General features: G+C 46.3%; 1 protein-coding gene across 1 annotated transcript in view; it reads right to left on the reverse strand.

Moving 5' to 3' along the window:
* Window positions 1–17,480: 17,480 nt before the first annotated feature.
* Window positions 17,481–21,806, reverse strand: part of LOC306832976 (succinate--CoA ligase [ADP-forming] subunit beta, mitochondrial-like) — a gene marked incomplete at its 3' end in the record, with an annotated part of 12,661 nt that continues 8,335 nt past the window's right edge. The window contains exon 6 of the mRNA XM_079357998.1: window positions 17,481–17,600. Coding sequence (XP_079214124.1) covers window positions 17,481–17,600 — 120 coding nt within the window. The remainder of the gene's footprint in view (window positions 17,601–21,806) is intronic.

Consider the following 21,806-nt stretch of genomic DNA (forward strand, 5'->3'; position numbering starts at 1 on the left):
ACAGGAAGACACAGCAGCAGCAGCGTATCGTCATGGCGACGTGGCAGCTGAAGCCTCACAGACACTTAGAGGAAAATATTTGGATTGAAAGGATTGACCTTGAACTGCAGCCTGATCCTGGAAGGTCGTGAGAGGATCATGGTTCAGGATGATGAGGAAGGTAAACAGGTGAAGGAGACAGAGGGGAGGTGTGTGTGTGTGTGTGTGTGTGTGTGTGTGTGTGTGTGAGTGTGTGTGTGTGTGTGTGTGTGTGTGTGTGTGTGTGTGTGTGTGTGTGTGAGCGGGTTATCTCTTGTCAGTAGACCCTGAACACAAAGGTTTCAGCTCTGTGTGTGAGGACACAGAGGGAGGCTTGGCCCGTGTGGGACTGAGGTGTGTGTGTGTGTGTGTGTGTGTGTGTGTGTGTGTGTGTGGGGGGGGCCTGTCTGGCCCACAGGAGACCCGGTCACTGATAGGCACTCACGCAGCCTCTTCAGCAGGTTAGCGGCGACATAATTAAAAAGATAAACCTCATGAGCAGGGCAAAGAGATAAGGAGTGTAATGAGAGCGAGCAGGGAAATCAGCCAATCAGAGGACAACAGGGGGGTTAGGGGGCGGTCTCAGGGGAAATAAACCCCGACCTGTCAATCATCTGACTGAGATAAGTGCAGATACGGAGCCTGGAGCAGATCTCAGAGAGCATGATCTGGAGCTTAATGTAGTCACCAGTCTCCTCCAATCAGAGACACACAAAAACATGAAAGCAGCAAAAAGACGAGATGACTCCAAACGCCAGCTGATTGAGCTTCTGACAGCGTCTGAGTGCTGAGGTCCAATCAGCAGCTTCCACGCGTGCTGAGACGACCAGCACTCATGTTGTCAGAGCTTTGGTTTCTGTCTGTTATTGTGGTTTCTGCTCCTGAATGCTCTGGATCTGATTGGACCAGAGAAGGTAGGCGGGGCTTTGAAGGCCGTTTTGGACGCCCCTGGGTTTGCCAGATATGAGAGCAGTTATCAGGTGAACAGGTGTTGCAGCGATGGAAGCGGGCAGTGGAACTGCTTCAGATAGAAGTGATTGTACCCGAGCTAAAAAGCCTCTGCATGTTTCTAATAAGCTCCAGCAGCAGAAAGCTGCTCACACTAGGATCAATGTTGGAGATTTTCACAGAAAAATAATCAATTAATTAAATATAAAAACAACACAGTTAATCATCCTCGATTGGTCCGATTCCTGCCGTGTGTCGACTGAAGTGTTGTCCTTTATATTGCAGTGTTTGTTGGTGTAGAGGGAGGTCACACGGTTCATGATGGAGATCAGCTGTTGTTCTGCTCGGCTGGAATGAGAAAAGGAACGCGTGCCTGATGTTTTGCACACGGAGCGCCGTGATGCCTCGCTTCGCCATTTTCCTCCAATTCCAGTTTTTATTGAGACCTAAACGAGCTGCCGTCTGTCCAGGGTCACTACCATCCGAGCAGAGCAGCAGTGATCCGGCCCGCCTGCAGGAGCCAGGACGTGTGTTATTACCAACCCAGAGAAGAGTGGGCGCCTTCACGGCCCGCAGCTCTGCCCCCCCTCCCCCCCCCGGCCCGACTGAATAACAGACATGTATTCGTACAGCGAATAATTCCCAGCCTTCAAAACACACATATAACAATCTGTTCCAGTTGCAGACGTACGACTCTCTCCCACTCGGGTGTGTAAATGATGTGGGAGCACATTGTCTCTTCCTGCTACAGCCGAGCATGCGAGCGCTGCACAGGCGGCTGCCTCCTGATTGACAGTTAGCTCGTCTGTGCGACACTCGGCTGCTCATATGTAGAGTTCAGAGCCGTGAATGCAGGCGTCTCCTGTGAGATGCTCCCTCTCCCTCCTCCTCCTCCTCCTCCTCCTCCTCCTCCTCTCCGTCTCTCTCCCTCCTCTGTCTTTGACACCCCCGATTAGAAGGGAAACCTGCGTGGAGAGAATGCATCTCTAACAGGAGCAGCGTGTGGTGCTGTGAGCTGGAAAGTGAGCGCTCTTGTTAGCGGGCCTGCACTCCAGGTTGTTTACATGAGCACCTGAGGAGGAACAGGGTGTACAGCCTGACAGCCGCTCGCTGCTGCTTCATCTCCGAGGAGGCCCCCGGTGGAAGAGAGGCAGAGGAGGCAGCCATGATGCCTGCTCTCTGATGTCAGTGAAGTCAGTGATAATCTTACTTCAATAATATCAGACTGAGGGAATAAATGTCCGGTCACTTTCTGATCAGATGTTTTATTCGCCCCCTGCTGGATGTTATAAATCATCCAGCTAAATAAAGGTTTTAATAAAAAAAGAAGTATTGCAGCTTTAAGGCTCTGATGCTTTTCCTTCACTTCAATCTCCCACATTCTTCTTGTTCTGGTTTTAGATGCTCTTCAGCGTGTCTTGTTGTTTAGACAGCTTCTCCTACTTCCTCCTGTTAGCATTAGCATTAGCCACATGTAGCGCTCCGTCCCGACACCCCCTCGTTTTGTCACATCACAAACGATGTCACTGATCCAAGCCCATCATGTAGCGAGCACACGGACTAACTGTAGCATTCCCAATATGGTAAAAGGGGCGGGGCATATCCGAGAAGAGCTGAAGAGAGCGAGCAGGGAGACGGGGAGGCTGTGATTGGTTCATCAGAGAGCACAGAGACACGGAGGCCTGTGATTGGTTCATCAGAGAGACAGTGATTGGTTCATCAGAGACAGGGAGGCTGTGATTGGTTCATCAAAGAACAGGGAGACAGGGAGGCCTGTGATTGGTTCATCAAAGAACAGGGAGACAGGGAGGCCTGTGATTGGTTCATCAGAGAGCAGGGAGACAGGGAGGCTGTGATTGGTTCATCAGAGAGCAGGGAGACAGGGAGGCTGTGATTGGTTCATCAGAGAGCAGGGAGGCTGTGATTGGTTCATCAGAGAGCAGGGAGACAGGTAGGCTGTGATTGGTTCATCAGAGAGCAGGGAGACAGGGAGGCTGTGATTGGTTAATCAGAGAGCATGGAGACAGGGAGGCCTGTGATTGGTTAATCAGAGAGCATGGAGACAGGGAGGCCTGTGATTGGTTCATTAGATTGGTACCTCGTGGCAGACATTGGTTGAAGTTTTTACAGACTTACAAACTGATACAGATGATGGATTATTATAGAGCATGGGTTATTAATATATGTCAGGACCTAAAGACAGTTTCAACCAGAATCTTAAAAACCAACCCTGACTTTAAGTTACGACTCATTTTTTACCGTGCATGTTTGCATCACATTAACTTTCTTGCAGCAGCATTTGAAGAACACGACCAATCAATTTAATCTCCTGTTGGAGCTTTTATTTTGAAATCTAAAAAGCAAGACCCCCCAAAGAATAATAAGAAGAATCAAAGCTGTGAGGAAACACGATGAACTTTCAGTGTGCCGATGACAGAGTGAGATATCTCTTTCTCTCTGCGGGGACGACGACTCCGACGTAACAGAGACAATATTTAGCCAACAAGCCTGAGCAGCTGACAGATAATTAACTTTGTTCATCAAGCTAAAGAAGCCATGAAGACGTTAAAGGGCCTCTCACCCTCAGGAAACACCGCACGTTTATTCAAATGAGCGCCGTGGATCCCTCAGATATTTCAAACTGTGTAAAAACCATGACATGACTCAGAGTGAGTTTTCCCCTCAGCTGATCAGAGAGTCTGTGTTTGAGAAGGTGACATTGACAGCCCATTGATCGGCTCTGATTGATCTGTTCCTGGACGCCTGAGCTTATCTGACACGTCGAGTTAGCATTCAGAGCTAACGCACGCCGACCATCCTGCAGCTCGTCTATCAGAGGAGCCACTCCGTCAGCGCTGGGAGGAAACGTCAGCGTCTGTCTGTTAGTCGTTACTCCAATAATAAATCTCTCTCTGAATTACAAGCTGCTTTATTCCAAATCTAAATTTACAGCAGGCAGACATGTTGGATTCGTCATTTCTGGGAACACGGAAGGATCTTCATTATCTTGTTTATTGTGGTTTGGCTCTTTTTTTTTCTGCACAGGGCGACAACAGTTCATCCGTCCTGAAGTCAATGCACCATTCATGACAGTGAAGGCAGCAGGAACAAAACACGTTAACATGAAAGAGACTGAAAAAACTAATAAATCATGAACGTGAATCATGAAGCGACATCTGAACGTAGAGAACAAAAAACTCTGATCATCACAGAGAGCTGCCCCCCCCCCCCCCCCCCCCCCCCCCCCCCCCTCCTCTCACACAGGTCTGCATGTGGTGGACACTGTAGCTTCAGTGTTTAGCCAGCTCTGCATGTGGTGGACACTGTAGCTTCAGTGTTTAGCCAGCTCTGCATGTGGTGGACGCTGTAGCTTCAGTGTTTAGCCAGCTCTGCATGTGGTGGACACTGTAGCTTCAGTGTTTAGCCAGCTCTGCAGAGCAGGCCGGGCTGCAGACATGTGACGGATCAGGATCCATGTCAGAGGCTCGGCGTCCTGCCACGGCGTTCTCCCCGTGCAGCGTGCGTCAGACAGCAGGAAGTTCAACGTGATAAAACTGAGTTTATTGACCTTGTGGTTACGACCCGGGGCGTCTGGATCTTTGTCACACTAATGACCCCGTTATGATTTCAAATATTACCAAAATTAAAAATCTGGATGTTTTTTGTATCCATCGACGTCGTCTCAGTTTTCCTCCTCGTTTTTACTCGTTACGCTCGTCGTGTCATTTTGTATTTTTTTAAATATTTGAAAGATCGTCGTCGAAGTTTTGATTTAAAGTCATCAACAACAAAAGACACGACAAAACGTTTAAGTTCATTTTTATTTTTTGCTCCTCTTCCCTCAGCGTTTCTGTGACCCCACCAAGATCCCCCTGTGGACCCCCCAGGAGGTCTGGACCGCCCCCTCTGACAAACGCTGGTTTAACCCACCATCTTCCAACTGAAGAACGTGACAAAGAAACGTTCAAACAGGAATAATAAGAAGTGAAACAAACGTTTGAAGAGGTGAAATCTGTGAAAGGAACTAAAGTGAGGAACTCAGTCTGATCCCTCGGGCCGGTCGGTCCTCGGATCTGGATCCCGAGCACATTCAGATTTTGTTTGGTGCTTCAGGACAGACGTCTGTAAAATCCAACTTTTTACTGTCCCAGTTTTATTTTAGTTTATTTGAGGAATAAACAACAACATAAAGGCCACATGCAGAAAACACAGTTATTAATGTCGAGCTTTTCAAACTGCACCAAACAAATCAACTGAGAGAAACTCTACAGGAGGGTTTATAAAGACGTGTTTTTAGATGTTTTCAGGTTCTGCAGAGGACTTGTTTGTTTGGAGTGTTTCAGCATGCTAGTCCTCCGTCATGCCACTAGAAAGTGCTCTTCAGCAGCTTATCTCTCCGGCTGCATCCCTCCGTCTGTCTCCCTCTCTCTGCTCTCCTCACTCTCAACTTCTGCTTCCAATCTTTGCAGCGAGCAGGCAGAGAGAATGTGATTTAAAGGTGTGAAGAAGACGAGTGCAGCCTGCAGCAGCAGCAGGCCTGCACGCCGTCCCTGGAGTCCGCTTCCCCGTGTGGTCGACGAACACACAGGAAGAGAGAGAACGTGTCCGCTGGGAGCCCGGACAAGCTTCTTCTTCCCGTTGTATTCACATCATCTGTGTGAGAGTCTCAGAGGAGGCTTGCAGGTCCAAGACCGGCTTTACACGGGATCTGTGTGTGCAGGAGTCTCAGACATCTGTGCTGAGAGAGAAAAGCAGAAACAAAAGCAGAGAGCAGCGATCCCTCCCGACCATCTGCCTCCCAGTAGCAGCTTTCAAAGAGCGAACACAGAGTCTAAATCACCGAGAGCTGCCGAGTCCGAGAGGGAGGCCGACACCTTGAAGTGTTCACGTCCAGCAGCTGAATGTTGTTGAACATTTTTAAACCTGCCTGAAACCTAAATCCCCTGCAGCCTCCCGACTCTGCCGTCCACGGGAAAGGAAGAGAAGAACGAAGACGTGGAATATTTTCACTGAGTTTTATTGAAGCTTGTTTGAAGAGATGGAGATATAAATAGGCGTAATTATTTTTAAAGATTATTTAAATCTTCAAACAATCTGAGAGAAGTTTTTTCTTAAACACAAAAAGAGTCCAGACACGAGCCGAGCCTTCACTGAAACATTTGTTTTTATATTTAATCTTTAAATCCAGAACTAAAATAATCCAGCTGAGTTTAAAAACAGAAGCAGAAACTTCCACTCATCTCTGGTTTTCATTTGTTCCATTTTACAGACATTTTTAATTTGGTACAAAAAAAAAATCAAAGAGAAATTATTTTAAATTCTGAACAAGTTCAGTTTGCATTAAAAAGTCAATGAGAAGCTTAATCAAAAAAAAAAAAACTTTACAGTTTTAATTTTCTGGAAGTTTTAATTTAGTGTTTCTGGATTAAGAAGAAAAAGGCCTTTTTTAAAAAGACGTCATTTTCTTTCAGACATCAGAGCCTGAAATCATCAGATTTTATTTATTGAACACTTAAATAAATTCAAAAACCTGCTGAATAAATCTCGACCACAAATTCTTAACGAGGAAACACAAATGTTCAAATTCAGAAAATAAAACAAATATTAAAATAAATCAAAGACTGAGAGCCGACCCAGGAAATAAAACAGAACACGTTTAGAGGTTATTATTATTATTATTATTTTTATAAATCTGGTTGTATTTAGTTCTGTGTACCGTCGTTGTTGTTGTTGTTGTTGCTGTTCAGTTTGATTTTTCAGTTTCGTGCTTCATGGAGAGAAACGTAAACGCCCAGCGCTGTCCACAGAGACCACGCCGTGAAATCCTGGCTCCGCTCGTTTCCTGTTGGCTGCTGACCGCAGACGTGAAAAGTCAGAAAACGTCCTTTTATAAATAAGAAATTAAAAATCAGACATTTTAATGATCGGTGTTCTCGCTTAAAAAGATGACTTTGATAAACGTGCGTTTGAAGTTCAGTTAAAACTTTGTGTTTAAGACTGTGTCATTTAAAAATGTTTTAGATTAAATATAGTCAGTAACTTCCTGTAATTCATCACTTACAGGAGACGATGACTCTGCACGACCTGCTCTACGAATTATCTACGTCTTTATTCCCCCGCCGCCCCGCCCCCCCGCGGCCCCTCGGGGGATCAATCAGGGATTCTGGATCATTGTGGGTAATTCCAGGTTGCCACTTCTTTGAGTGAGTGCAGCAGATTTATGGACGATGTGTCGGCCGCTCAGATTCCACTGAAAGAGAAATGATTGACGAGGAATGTAAGCTAACAGTTAGCACGTAGCATGATGGCGTTAACAGCTGATCGTCTTTTTGGATCGACCACGAGGCGACACACGGTGACGTGCGAGAGACGCCGTGAACGTGAACACGCTGAACACAGAACACGAGACGTTTGTGTGTGTGTGTAATTATTTACAGCGATTTGATTGGACGAGAGGTATCCAATGGGTATTGATTTTCAAAACAAAAGTATTTTAAACTTAAAGTATCAACACGTTCGAGTTCTGACGTAAACTCAAACTTTAACTTTGTCTTGATTCTTGAAATGAAACCAAGTGACACGCAAACAAACATTAAAACATAGAAACCAAAAATCAACAAAAGGACAAACAGCCAATAAAGAAAAAGAAAACATTGAAATTTTAGACACGAGCAAAATAAAACAACAAATGTTGAAACATTAAAGCAAACAAAGAAAAACATTCCAACAAAAATCAACAAACCATAAAATATAAACAAAGAATAAAAGCATCTGTGGCTAAATGTTACCACACTAATGTCTCTACACGTCCACGTTAAACAAATAAGTAAACAAGTAAAAGAAACACTGAACCAAAGAAAACAATATGCAATTTAAATTTAATGATTGAAACAAAAACAGGAAGAACCAAATAGAACAAACAAAACAAACAGAAATAAATAAATAAAAATAAAATAAACACTGAAACAAATAATGATTTTATTTTACAAAGAAACAGAAAATATCCAATAAAAACAAACAACAATAAAATAATAAAAACAAACAACAATAAAATAGTAAAAACAAACAATAATAATAAAAACAAACAACAATAAAATAATAAAAACAAACAACAATAAAATAGTAAAAACAAACAATAATAATAAAAACAAACAACAATAAAATAATAAAAACAAACAATAATAATAAAAATAATCAACAATAAAATAATAAAAACAAACAATAATAATAAGCACACATTTGATCTGTGAATCTTTCGTCAGAGACTCGTAACTCTACATCAGGACGACGTAGTGAGAACAAACAAACAAACATGGCGACGTCATGTGACCCCCCCCCATGTGACTCGTGGAGAAGCTCTGACGGCCTTCACTTTAACCTGTGTCATTTATCTCTCTCCTCCTCCGTCTCCTGCACAGTCATAAATGTTAATGACACATCAAGGGGACATTATGGAGTCATGCTACAGCGAGTCTTCATTGAGAGACGAGCCGACTAAAGGCCAACTGTTCCTGCTGCCCTGCCCGCTGACCTGTAAGGCCCGACACACTCGGATTAATTGGATCCTTTAACGAGCATCCTCTGACAATTCCACCAGCTCCGCAGGGAGAGCTGCAGGATGGCAGGGTGGCTCCCCCGCCGAGTGCTGCTTCACTGGACTCGGATCATTTCCGGGGCCCCCTGAGAGTGAAACCGGGGAAACCCCCCCCCTCCCCCTTTTCATTGAGGAGGAGCAGCAGGCTGGGGTGAGATTAGCACAAAAGATGGCGAGGACCGGCTCTCAGGGGAGGGGGAGGCGTGATCAAATGTTTATCAGGCTGCTGGTGGAGGGACGATCAAACATTTTATTACTCAGCTCGAGTGAAAGAATCCTCCCTCACTTTGTCTGAACGCGAAGCTGAAGGAAATGTGTGTGACGACGCTAACTGAAGAGACGCTACGTTAGAGTCACTTTAATAATATTCTTTTTTTTTTTTCAAATCTCTGTTTTCCTGACAGCCCTGAAGGACATGCATCCTCACATTTTATTTTATCGCTTCCCCTTAAAATCTTCAAAAACACTTTGGTTGTTTTCTTGATATTTTGACTCACAGTGAAACCAGTTAAAGTTAAAGCACATTTAAAAATTATCCCACAAGACAAAAAAAAAGCTCTTTCACATACCTGCAAAAAAACTCTGCATGTGTGAACACGAACAGCCGGATGTTTCTCCTCCAGCCCGCTCAGGTTTATTTTGCTGCATCTCTAAATTAAACAGGAAAATATATCCAAAGTAGTCCTCCTGAAATAATTGACATATTATCAAAAGCACAGATGTGAAAATTGAATTTGTTATACGTTTAAATAATTAAGACATTTTTTTAGGTAAATGTGAGGAACTTTTTAAAAGCTGAATAATTAAATCTGGTAATTTCATAATCAATAATGATGCACTCATAAAGTTCACTTAATGCTCTGAAAACCAAAACGTCTGTAATCCCAGTATTGAACCCTGTGGGACTCCAAAAATCTCCATCCTGTAAAGATGAGAAACAACTGAAGATTCAAGGTGATACAAAAGATAATTATTGATATATGAATGCGTACTTTTAGCTTCATTAAGATTCATAATGATGTTTTCAAAGCCTTCAAAGTGTTAATATGTGAGAACAATCAGCGGCCGTGGAGACTGGTGGCATTATTGGAGCGTGCAGGTCGAGTCTCTCAATGAAAAGAGAGAGCTGATGGATTCAATTACTCCTCCTTTGTCCATTCAACAAAGAACATAATTAGCACTAATGGTGATAGCAGCAGCCACAAACTCAGCACCTCCTCCCTCTTTCATTCAGTCTCTCACACACACACACACACACACACACACACACACACACACACACACACACACGACATATATTCAACACAAGTCTGAACGAAACGCGACACAAACATTCAGTAAAACATGTTTTTAAGTCTGTCGTTCGACATGCGTCATCCAGACGGAACAAGAGACGAGTTTCAGCAGTTAACCCTCCTTAAATATACCAGAGGTAATTTAAAGAAAGCAATGTGGTGAAGATACACAGACAGTAGCTGTGATTACAGGTTCAGGAAGGCGGAGAATAAAAAGGTACACATCCTGTTTCATCAAAAATATACACAGAAACCTGAAACACTAAAAGGATGAATGTCCAACATGTTACACATAAACGCATCATAACTCATCAGTCTCTCTCTGTGTGTGTGTGTGAGTCCTGACTGTCTCCAGTGAGGGAGAAGCTGGAGTCCTGCTGGCTGTGTTGTTGTCAGAGCTGTTTACATGGCTCCTCCCCTTGTGTATAAAAGCTGTTTGAGTCAAGAAGAAGAAGAACATACTCACTGATTATTAGGATCATTCTGTGTCAGTTTACATGAAGCTACCAGCTAACTAAAGAGCGCTAACATTAGCATGCTATCATAACGATGCAGGACACACAGGTGATTGAAGCTACCAGCTAACTAAAGAGCGCTAACATTAGCATGCTATCACAATGATGCAGGACACACAGGTGATTGAAGCTACCAGCTAACTAAAGAGCGCTAACATTAGCATGCTATCACAACAACGCAGGACACAGGTGATTAAAGCTACCAGCTAACTAAAGAGCGCTAACATTAGCATGCTATCACAACAACGCAGGACACAGGTGATTAAAGCTACCAGCTAACTAAAGAGCGCTAACATTAGCATGCTATCACAACAACGCAGGACAAATCAAAGGACAATTTTGTCCACCACGTGTGGTTAATGGTGGTTAGTTAGGGTGTATTATAAATGCTAAGATCTTCGTGAGAACGTGGGCGGAGCGCGGTTGGAGGTTTGCTGCTCGAGGAGAGCGAGGCTGGAGGAGGCGTGGCCAAACAGCAGTTTGTTTTGGTTTCATGCTGGAGCTCAAGTTCAACATCGTCTAGATCAATAAGTCACACTTTCATCATCTGACAGTTTAATGCGTAAAAACGCTTCTTTCTACGTGCCCACTGTCTCTGATTGGCCAGCTCTCTGGAAGCCGAACGCTGCAGGGCTGCCAGTGGAGGGCTGCTCTAAGAGAGGTTCAAACAGCTCACGTAGAAGCTTGAAGCCGTCTTTGGTTTCATATCCAGGAACTGTGGCGTGATTTACAGGGCGAGGCGTTTAGCGCCCTCTGCAGACTCATCCTGGAATCACTCCCACGTTTACTTTGTCCACGTTTAGTTTGTGCGTCGTAACACTTTAAGGGAGTTTAAAATACAGATCAGCTGAACAGGTCCTTTGACTCCGTCTTCAGGATCGTTCTGAACAGGTTTGCAGATTTTAATGAATCTAAACTCCTGTAGAGCCACATGAAGGCAGACAGAACAAAAGGAGAACATTTTGGCAAATTAGCTCTCGTCACTTCAATCCGCACTCGTTGCCCAAAGGTTGCTTAAATGAACCTCCTTGATTGGAATCAGCAACCTCACGGATCCCAGTCACGGCCTTTCATTTAGCCCGCAAACGATCCCGGCGATGCCTCAGCGTGTGGATGGCGATAGCAAACTCTTTTCATTGACGGGCATAATGGCGCTCCTGAAAGCCGTTAATTACTGTGATGGTAAGATATGGATGGGGCACTATACGGATGGTAATTGAAGAGATGTGTGTAACCACCCCCGCCATTATTAATCCACATAATTTCCTCTTTCATTTCAAATTAATTGGAATAAAATGCTTGCTACATTAGCCTCATAATGAAAGGCAATAATCTGCGAAAAATGAATACCAGCAAAACCTTCTTTGCAGGTTCAAACTAATTAAATTCCTTTTAAGCCGTGTTTCATTAAAGCGCTCTCATTTCAGGGCAGCCGGTATCGCGCCCTTCGTCATTGAAGAGGCACTGACGAGGGGGAAAAAAGGTGAATTGTTAAGAGAACCCAACTGTCAGCGAATTTAGCTCCAAATTAATTATTTCAGCCCGATAACCCTTTTCATCTCTTTTGACTCATTTTATAGAAAGAGCCAATTAATTATGTCAAACATGCTCTCTCCTTTGGCTCCCCAGAGTGGGCAGGCAGGCTGATGGGGATGTTTACTGTAAGAGGACGGGATGATAGTGTGTGTGTGTGTGTGTGTGTGTGTGTGTTAGGGAACAGCCCGCCCCTAATCTCGACACACCTGTCAGGCATACAGCTCGTTATCGAGCCACTGAGGGCCCCGGCTGGTTTTGTCAGGAGCCGGGCTCTAACAACAATCCAGGAGAACGTGCTGGAGCTTGAGCACACACACACACACACACACACACACACACACACACACACCCTGTGCACACTCTCTGTCCACTGTGAGACAATTCACTCAATTAACCCGTTGCTCTCAGCCTCAGCCGTAATGAGCTGAGGAGAGGAAGTGGAGGGTCGGGGTGTTTGTTGCGTGGATGTGCGTCCCAGAGGAAGCTGTGTGTTCTCATCATTGCGGTGTAGCTGTGGTGAGTTTTGAGAGTACGCACATTAGACAACAACTCATGCAAATAAGCTCTGAAACATGCACAGAGGTGGGGTGAGATGTTAGAACCATTTAAAGATCTTATCCAGAACCATGAACGCTGCAGAACCCTGATCAGAGTCAGAACGCCACTGGAGTCCCCCGTGTGTTCCTGTAGGGGGCGCTGGAGTCCCCCGTGTGTTCCTGCAGGGGGCGCTGGAGTCCCCGTGTGTTCCTGCAGGGGGCGCTGGAGTCCCCGTGTGTTCCTGCAGGGGGCGCTGGGGTCCCCCGTGTGTTCCTGCAGGGGGCGCTGGAGTCCCCAGTGTGTTCCTGCAGGGGGCGCTGGAGTCCCCTGTGTGTCCCTGCAGGGGGCGCTGGAGTCCCATGGATGGCGGTCTCCGTGCTGGAAATGCTGTCTCAGGCTAACTTTGAGTCAAGCTAACGACAGGCTGAGAGCTGAGGCGGGTTTTAAGCCTCCTGACAAACCGTTACACGGCGCCCACCTGTCAATCAGCTCAGCTACACGCCTTACTGTGAATAACTCTGATACTTCATCCAATCAAAACTGCTGAGTCATCAAAACATTCCCCCCGTACAGTGTGTGTGGATGGAGACATGAGCTAATCACACCTATTTGGTTTTTTGAAGCAGGCTGTAAACATGTTCATGTCTGCTGTAAAAACAGGCTGTTTGAATGGGTGTGTATGTGACTTCCTGTGCTGCTGCAGCCAGCCTCTAGTGGACACTCCAGGAACTGCAGCCAGCCTCTAGTGGACACTCCAGGAACTGCAGCCAGCCTCTAGTGGACACTCCAGGAACAGCAGGATGTCACACTTGAACACACTTGGCCCGAGCTATGGTGTTTTCTTGGTACTGTCTTTGGTTTGTGTTTCAGGGTTGGCGCCCTCTGGTGGTTGGAGGTGGCATGCCTGCTGGTTGTTGGAGACCAGCTCACTTACCTGTTGATTGCAGATGAGCTTCAGCTGGGTGGGAGTGCATATAAGCCAGGCTGCCAAGGCTTTCTCGCTCTCACTCATCAGCGGACAACAAAGACCAACAACCTGCTGCATTTGTTTTGGGTGATTGTGTAATAAATATTCCTTAAAAGCAAAATGGCTGTGTGGATCTCCACTACTTGTTAAATCTAAACGAGCTGGTTGTAACAAAATGGGGGCCCGTCCAAAAGGAAAATAAGTCGGTATGTTGATTACTCAGTACTAGTTTGTGTTCTAGTCACTGTTAAACTGGTTGCATATTGGACATTGGTTATGTGCTCATACAGTGTGTGGCTGTAGAAGGGTTGTGTTAACATTTTCAGGAGCTTGTGTTTTTCCCCTGCGGAGGCTGTTGAGTTTGTTTTTTTTATTGTTGTATGTTGTCCGTGTGGCTTAAAGCAGTTGTCTTGGGGGTGCTATCCGTAGCGTTGGCTGAAGCCGATTTGTTTTCCCCTTTGCAAGCGGGCTTTAAGCACATACGTGTATTGTGTTGCACTTACGGTGGTTTTCTTTCGGTGTTGACAAAGGTTTAATGTAAACGTGTCTCTTTTGTGTACAATATGCCAACAAAACACAGAAATCCTTTTGGTTGCAGAGTTTTTGGAACGGCCTTCTCGGAGAACATTGTCTCAATTTACGAAGGCAGATTTGGTTGATTTTGGTGTGCGTTTAGGTCTGAGATAATTCCTCGAAAAGATGACTTAAGGGTCATTGTTGAGGGGTTGGCACTTGAAGGAGGTATTTTGGAACCTGAGGAGAGTAAATGTTCGGGAATACAGTTTCCAGGAGTTGTTGAGAAGTTTTCTTTAGATCAATACAGGCAGTTATAAAGAGAAAAGGCTAACTGGGAAAAGGAAATGTTGCAGTCGGAGCAGGAAAAGCTGAGAATAGAGCAGGCAAAGAAAGAAAGAGGCCGAGGTTGATTCTAGAGAGGGAAAGGTTAAAGCTTGAGCGGTTGAAGCTGGAGTTGGTAAGAGAGGGGAAAGCTAGTGAAACTCTCCTGGGTCTCTGGTCCGTTGGGACAGACTGTTGTTGGCAATGCTGGGTTTGATGTTTCTGGTAATTTGCGCTTGTTACCAAGGTTTAATGACAAGGATCCGGACACATTCTTTTTGTTGTTTGAGAGAGTTGCAGATACAAGGGGTTGGCCCGATGCGGACAGAACCCTAATGCTGCGATGTGTATTAACAGATAAAGCTCAGGAAGTATATGCTGCCCTCAGTTCTGGTGATTCTGTTGATTATGGTAAAGTGAAAGCTGCGGTTTTGAAAGCTTATGAATTAGTTCCTGAGGCAAATAGGCAAAGATTTAGAAGCTGGAAGAAAGATGATGATCATGTAGAGTTTGCACGTGAAATTTCAGCTCACTTTACATGTTGGTGCTCGGCCTCAGAGGTGGATAATTTCGATGATTTGGGTAACCTTATTGCATTGGAACAATTTAAAAACTCTGTTCCACATCACATTGCTGTACATCTTAATGAGAGTAAGGTTAAGACAGCTTCAGCGGCTGCAGTGCTAGCAGATGAGTATGTGTTGACTCATGCTACTTCCTCAGACTGGCGCAGAGGTACAAAGGACTATGGGAGGTTTAGTCCAGGGAAATTTGTCGGGGCTGATCGGGGTTCATGGGCCAATGTAAAAAGTGTACCGGGTACCGATGGTAAATTTGATCCCGGAAAAGTGTGCCATTCATGTAAAAATAAAGGTCACTGGAAAAGAGAATGTCCAATTTCCAGGTCGGACCAGGATTCAGCCGATTCAAGCGTGTATGTGAAATCGGTTGGTTTGGTGGCTTCAAGTTCAGCAGTGTGGACTCGGGGAGTCTTAGAAACATCTCCTAAACTGTCATCAAAGGGGACGGATGAATTGTATGCTCCTTTCATGTCCAAGGGGTTTGTGTCTCTGAATGATGGTGAAAGGAAGTCTGTAAAATATTTTGAGGGATTCGGGAGCATCCCAGAGTTTCATTTTGGAACACATGTTGCCGTTTTCTTCAGCCACAGACACTTGTGAGACAACTCCAGTTCTTGGAATTAGTTTGGTTCTGCTGTTTGTACCATTGCATCGTCTTACCCTGTTTTCAGATCTAGTAAAGGGTGAGGTGGTCATGGGGGTGCGGAACTCATTGCCAATGGAGGGCGTTATATTGGGTAATCACTTGGCAGGGGCGAGACTATGGGAAGACGATTCCCCTTCTCTTGTAGTGACTGCATCACCCGAGTACTCTCAAGGTCCAGATGAGTGTGCTAGACAACATCCAGATGTTTATCCTGTTTGTGCCATGACTCAGGAAATGAGTAGCGTGGTTGCAGGAAACAGTGGAGTGTCTACGCCATCAGAATCCTCTCTGTTGTGTTCTCAAGGTGAAACTCCGGTGGACATTAGGGTTGATTCTGACAGTTAACTTGTCCAAATGTGAGTTTGCTAAAGCTAGAGTAACTTACCTTGGGAAGCTCGTTGGCCAAGGGGAAGTACGTGAGAGCCAAAGTGGAGGTTATTGATAAGTACCCTGTGCCAGCAACAAAAAAGGAGTTGGGAAGGTTTTTGGGTATGGTGGGGTATTACCGGGGGTTTTGCCCAAATTCTTCAACTGTGGTGGCCCCACTGATGGTAAGAGGACTAATTTTTTGTGGACACCCACTTGTCAGGCTGCTTTTGTTACTGTGAAATCCTTGCTCTGCTGTTCTCCTGTGCTTGCAGCTCCAAACTTTGAGAAACCCTTTAAAATCCAGGTGGACACAAGTGGAGTTGGTGCAGGAGCTGTACTCCTGCAGGAAGGCTTGCTTCTTCTCTCCTAAGTTCAAACGTCATCAGTTAAATTATTCGGTCATCGAGAAGGAGACATTGGTGCTTATTTGGGCTCTACAGTTCTTTGAGGTGTAAGTTCAGGGACTGCACCAGTTACAGTGTTTACTAACCAGAACCCTCTGGCCTTTCTATCAGTAACTTGATTCTTACGTTGACCCAAAGGGGTCTCCGTGTTTTTTAATGGGGGAGGGGTGGTGTGAGCTATGGTGTTTTCTTGGTACTGTCTTTGGTTTGTGTTTCAGGGTTGGCGTCATCTGGTGGTTGGAGGTGGCATGCCTGCTGGTTGTTGGAGACCAGCTCACTTACCTGTTGATTGCAGATGAGCTTCAGCTGGGTGGGAGTGCATATAAGCCAGGCTGCCAAGGCTTTCTCGCTCTCACTCATCAGCGGACAACAAAGACCAACAACCTGCTGCATTTGTTTTGGGTGATTGTGTAATAAATATTCCTTAAAAGCAAAATGGCTGTGTGGATCTCCACTACTTGTCAGGACCTAAACGAGCTGGTCGTAACAGTGTGTATGTGACTTCCTGTGCTGCTGCAGCCAGCCTCTAGTGGACCCTCCAGGAACTGCAGGATTTTACACTTCAGCTTCATTTTTAAAGCACGGAGGTTGCTGCTTGGTTTCTGGACTACATTTGCAGCCTAAACTTAATGACTAAACCTTCACTTAAACAAATCCACTGAGTCTTAATGACAGAACATATTTATGAGTACACCAAAGCTTCAGTCTTTCTGCACCTTCTTGACATGTGTATTAATGAGGACTGAAGGTTGTTGGAAATGTGTTTATGTTGGCTGCAGCGTCAGACCACAGATATCCATCTTCAGGACGATGATTAAACACGTGCAGGAGAGCTGCGTTTGGAGCTCAGAGGTAACTCCTGAGAAAGAGGAATGCATGATGTATTCATCATGTTTTCAGATGTGACAGCACGAGTGTAATGACTTCAGCCTGACTGAAGAGCGTGCACGTGTCTGCTAACAAAACATTATCAACTACGCTTTTTACAAATCTCTCAAAGTGGATATGAGTGTGATGAATGTCAAGGTGACAGCAGGGGGTCCTGGTATAAAAGTGCCTGCTGACGATGAGTTCACTGTCCCTCCTCTGAGTTCGTATTTCTCATCGCCCCCCCCCCCCCCTCGGTGAACGCCTGCAGCTCTGCCTCCTCCGTCTTGTTTTGTGGCAGCTGTGAGAGAGGCAGGTAAGTGCCGGCCTCTCACCTGGGTGCTGAGTGACTGACGTGGCGTGACATCAAAATGAGAGCGTGACAACACGGAGGGGCGTGTCCTGTCCGAGCTCGTGGTCGCGGCAGTGACACCTGGAGCTCTGAAGAATTCCCGGAGCGCCGAGTCGAGCCTGCGGCTTCGCTGTCTGCAAGAAAGTCAACGAGGAGCCGGAGCGCTCAGGTTTAAACACGAGGTGTGTCAGTCTTTAAAAGGAAGGGGGGAAAAGGTGGGAGTGGACGCTCGTTCATCCAAGAGGCCTCTTCTTCTTCTTCTCCTTCTCCTTCTTCTTCTTCTTCTTCTTCTTCTTCTTCTTCGTTCCGGCTGACTGCACCGAGTCAGTCACTGAGAAAGAAACGGACGCTATCACTCGTCCAATCTGGACTAACTCTGTCCTCCAAATCTGAACTGACAACGGAGACCGATGACCAAGACGCGAGGAAAACTGAACGTGACACAGACGACAAGACCTACAAAATAAAACAGGAAACACTTGACTCGGGGACAGGAAACATTCACACAAGGGATTGAGAAACAGGAAGTCACAACTTAGCAACAAAACAAGAAGTCATGATGTGTGTGAATGCTGCTGACACTGTTTTCTTTTCTCAGTTCACAAATATTTCTTGCCCATGTCTGAACTCAGACGCTCGCTTGTGTCTTTTATTGTGAAAGAGCTGAAAAGAATGAGGAGTTTACAACATGATCCGACGTGGTTTCATCAGCACACAGTGAATATATGAACGTCTAAAACGTTCTCTCTCTCTCTCTCTCACTCGCTCGCCCCCCCCCCCCCTGTCTCTCTCTCTCTCTCTCTCTCTCTCTCTCTCTCTCTCTCTCAGCTGGAGCTAAATGATGGAGCATGGAGGAGAGGGTTCAGGTGCTCCTCTGCTCTCGTCTAATAGACCGAATGGAGAACTTCATATGAGACGCAGACGGACTTCAAAGAGCTGCAGGGGCTGCTGGGAGATCCAGGACGGGGGCGAGAAATGAGACGGACACGCACACAGCTCCAAACCCAGCGTGAGACCACACACACACACACACACACACACACACACACAGAGCGTGTGGAAGCTTTGAGCTGGCAGATGATTTTCAGAGTGTGTGTGTGGAAGTATCTGTGTGTTGATCGAGTGGTTAACGTGGTCAGATTGATTGACCCGTGTGTCACTTTAACCTTTAATATTCCACCTTCACACTCAACTCTTTGGGAAACCACTCTGACACTCTGAACTTTATTTGGAGGCCGACTCCAAAGATCAAATGTCACTAAAGTTCACAACCTTTTGTTTTGGCCTCAACCAAAATCCTCTCACATCCAACCTGCTGCACCGAGCCCCCCCCCCCCCCCCCCCCCCCCCCCCCCCCCCCCCCCCCCCATGATAACATGAATGACTCCAACCATCTGCTGAATAACAAACCGTCCAACGAGAGATAATTATTCATGGCTAAGATGAACGCTAACGACCCCCCCCCCCACCCCCCAAGTCCTTAAATCTGAAACGAACCAAAGAACATTTGAACATTAAAAGAGCAGAAAAGTTATTAAAAGTGCTTTTTATTTATTTTTTATTTTTATTTTTTTACCTGAACAAAGATCCTAAAAGTCCATGAAAGATGAGGCTGAATCAGGCTGCTGCACAGCTGGAGGTTGTGTGTATTTGTGCTGTTTGTGCACGTGTGTGTGTGTGTGTGTATTTGTGCACGTGTTGTGCGTGTGTGAGATAGCTTTTCGGCTGAGTTGAAGTAATTCTCCTTGATTCGTTCCCAGTCACACATCCAAATGAGTCTGGATGAGAAACCCAGCGGGGGGGCCCGATGGCCTCCTGAAACCAAGGCCCATTTCTCTGCATGGCGTCGCCGCCCTCTCTGCTGAATGTGCCGTGAATTTATGCATCGTAGATGTGTGATTTGATATTCAACAAAACAAACACACACATGACTGTACGCCGGAGGGGAGACAAAGAGCCTGCAGGGTAATCTTGAGATTTGTCATGCTGCAGAGTGAGCACTTTGAGGTCTCATCACATCTGAATGAGTCTGCATGTGGGTTCACAGCGTCTCCCAGGACAAAAGACGGCGCTCGGTGTGTCCTTGAATCTTTCCCACACGACCTTCCCTGTGTTTCAGACCAAGTCGTGTCACTGCAACATGTGGCCGTAGTGTCACTGTGCAGAGAGGGGAGCACGTCTTTAAGATCAGAGCTTTATAATGAAGCAGAGACCTGACAGGATTTGTGTTCAAGTCAAAGGAAGTCAATATTTCACATCATGTTCAATCTTTATTTGTTAAGCACTGTTCATACAGAGATGCTTTACGTCATCATAAATCAAACAGCAACAACAACACAGCTCCATCGTCCAGCACACCCACGATTCAACAGCTACGCTCAGATAAGGAGATTAAAACAGGAAGTGACGGAGCGATTAATCCTCCAATGAGCAAACACGGGAGGTTAAAATGAGATTCAGTTCAAAGTGAGGACTTTGAAGGTCGTCGTGTTCTTCACATTAAACGAGATGTTCTCCTCTTCTCAACGTCGGCGTATCACAGCTGGAGCAGTGACAGGCGGTCGACACAAAGGGGGCGGAGCCAGCTGCAGGTGGACCGTCTTTAATGTGTGGCTCCGTGACCTGCCCTTTGACCACCTCCTGCTTCCCAGAGAGCTCTGGTGTCCCCCCCCCCCCCCACACACCGCACACACACACCGGCTCAAGGGTTAGCTGGAGAAACAAACAGAGCTGTTGCTACGGTAACAGAAAATGAGCTAAAGTACGTGTGCACAGTCCACTGAAGGTTTCACACAAAGTGTTACATCAACAGCCGTCTGCAGATCTGTCTCACAGACGAGACGCCGCTGGTTTCACACGCTGCATGTTTCAGAGCGTGTAAAAGGAAACAGACCCTGACGTTCCCCCGGGGGCCATGAAGTATTCTGCACCGCTCGCCCGCTCAACTTCCTTTAAGATCAACTTTAAATCGTGTTGCAACCGCTCGTCTGCGTCCTGCGCTCGCTAACAGGTTGTCCACATCTCGCGGAGCTGCTTGTGCAGGTGCGTCAGAGGGGGGGGGGTCAGAGGGGGGTCAGGGGTCTGAAGTGGCGGGGTGAGAGGGGTCACATAGTCAGCTTTAAACTTCTGCCACCTGTCCTGTCTGTGGGAGGTTCACACAGCGTCCGGAGCGAGGTCACGAGGAGCGGTCAGCCGCTCTCCGGACACTTCAGGCTGCTGGGAGGTTATGTGAGGAATGTCCACACCGTGTGTGTGTGTGTGTGTGTGTGTGTGTGTTGGAGCACCTTGCTATGTTGCTGCTTCTGTATGCACCTGTGTGTGTCTGCGCTCTGTGGATGTGGCGGGTTAAAAGGGGCTTCAAGTGTCCGAGGGGTCACTGCTTTTTAGACGAGCGCCGTTAGAGTGAAACAACAAGATGCGTCCACCTCCTCGGACCAATCAGGACGGAGCGTGTGTAACAGCAGGCCGTCGCCCACAGAGAAGATGAAGCGTACCAGAGCTTGATGCTTTTATTTTGATAGGACAGTCCATCGAGCAGGAAATCAGGAGAGAGGGGAGACTGACCCGCAGGGAAGGAGCTCAGTTGAACTTGACCCCGGAGTGACCTTCTGAACACAGAACAAAGACTTCATCTTCAGTCACGTAGCTTCTTAAGATAGTCAGGGACAATCTCAGCCAATGAGAGAGAAGCATTCAGCAGGACACACACACACACACACACACACACACACACTCAATACACGGTGACATTTTAGGGTGTTATTGTACATTTACAATCACAACATGAAGACTCCTAACACTGACCCCCAATCAGCTGTTTGCTCCAAGAGTTTACAAGCTGTCCCCAATTAACTCATCTTAAGTCCACACACACACACACACACACACACACACACACACACACACACACACACACACACACACACGTGCATTCCTGTGGTAGGAATGTGTGTTTCTCCTCTCTGCTGCCCGTCACACCATCACCACACCAGCTGGACACCTGGCCTCCGGCCGGTCCTAAATTAGGCGCCCTTCTCAGACCCCGCCCCCCCACACGGTCCCTGCTCTCCTTTCTCCACCCTTCACTGTGCCCGGCTTCTTTGTCAGTGTTATTAAAAGCATTATGTCTAATCAGCCACGCACATCTCCTCCATGCACGCTCACATTTCTGCACACTGAAATATTGGAGCTGAAGTCCAGAACAGCAGTCAGCTGGCATGAGCAGATTGTTGGCACATCTGCACCATTTCCCTTTTTCTTATCCACACGTTTCATCTCTGTGTCGCGTCTGCTTTCATTCTCCCGCACACCTGTCAACAAGATCAATTTCCTGCAGCGGC

Source organism: Symphodus melops (genome assembly GCF_947650265.1).
Source record: "Symphodus melops genome assembly, chromosome: 12".
In the NCBI taxonomy this organism is placed as follows: Eukaryota; Metazoa; Chordata; class Actinopteri; order Labriformes; family Labridae; genus Symphodus; species Symphodus melops.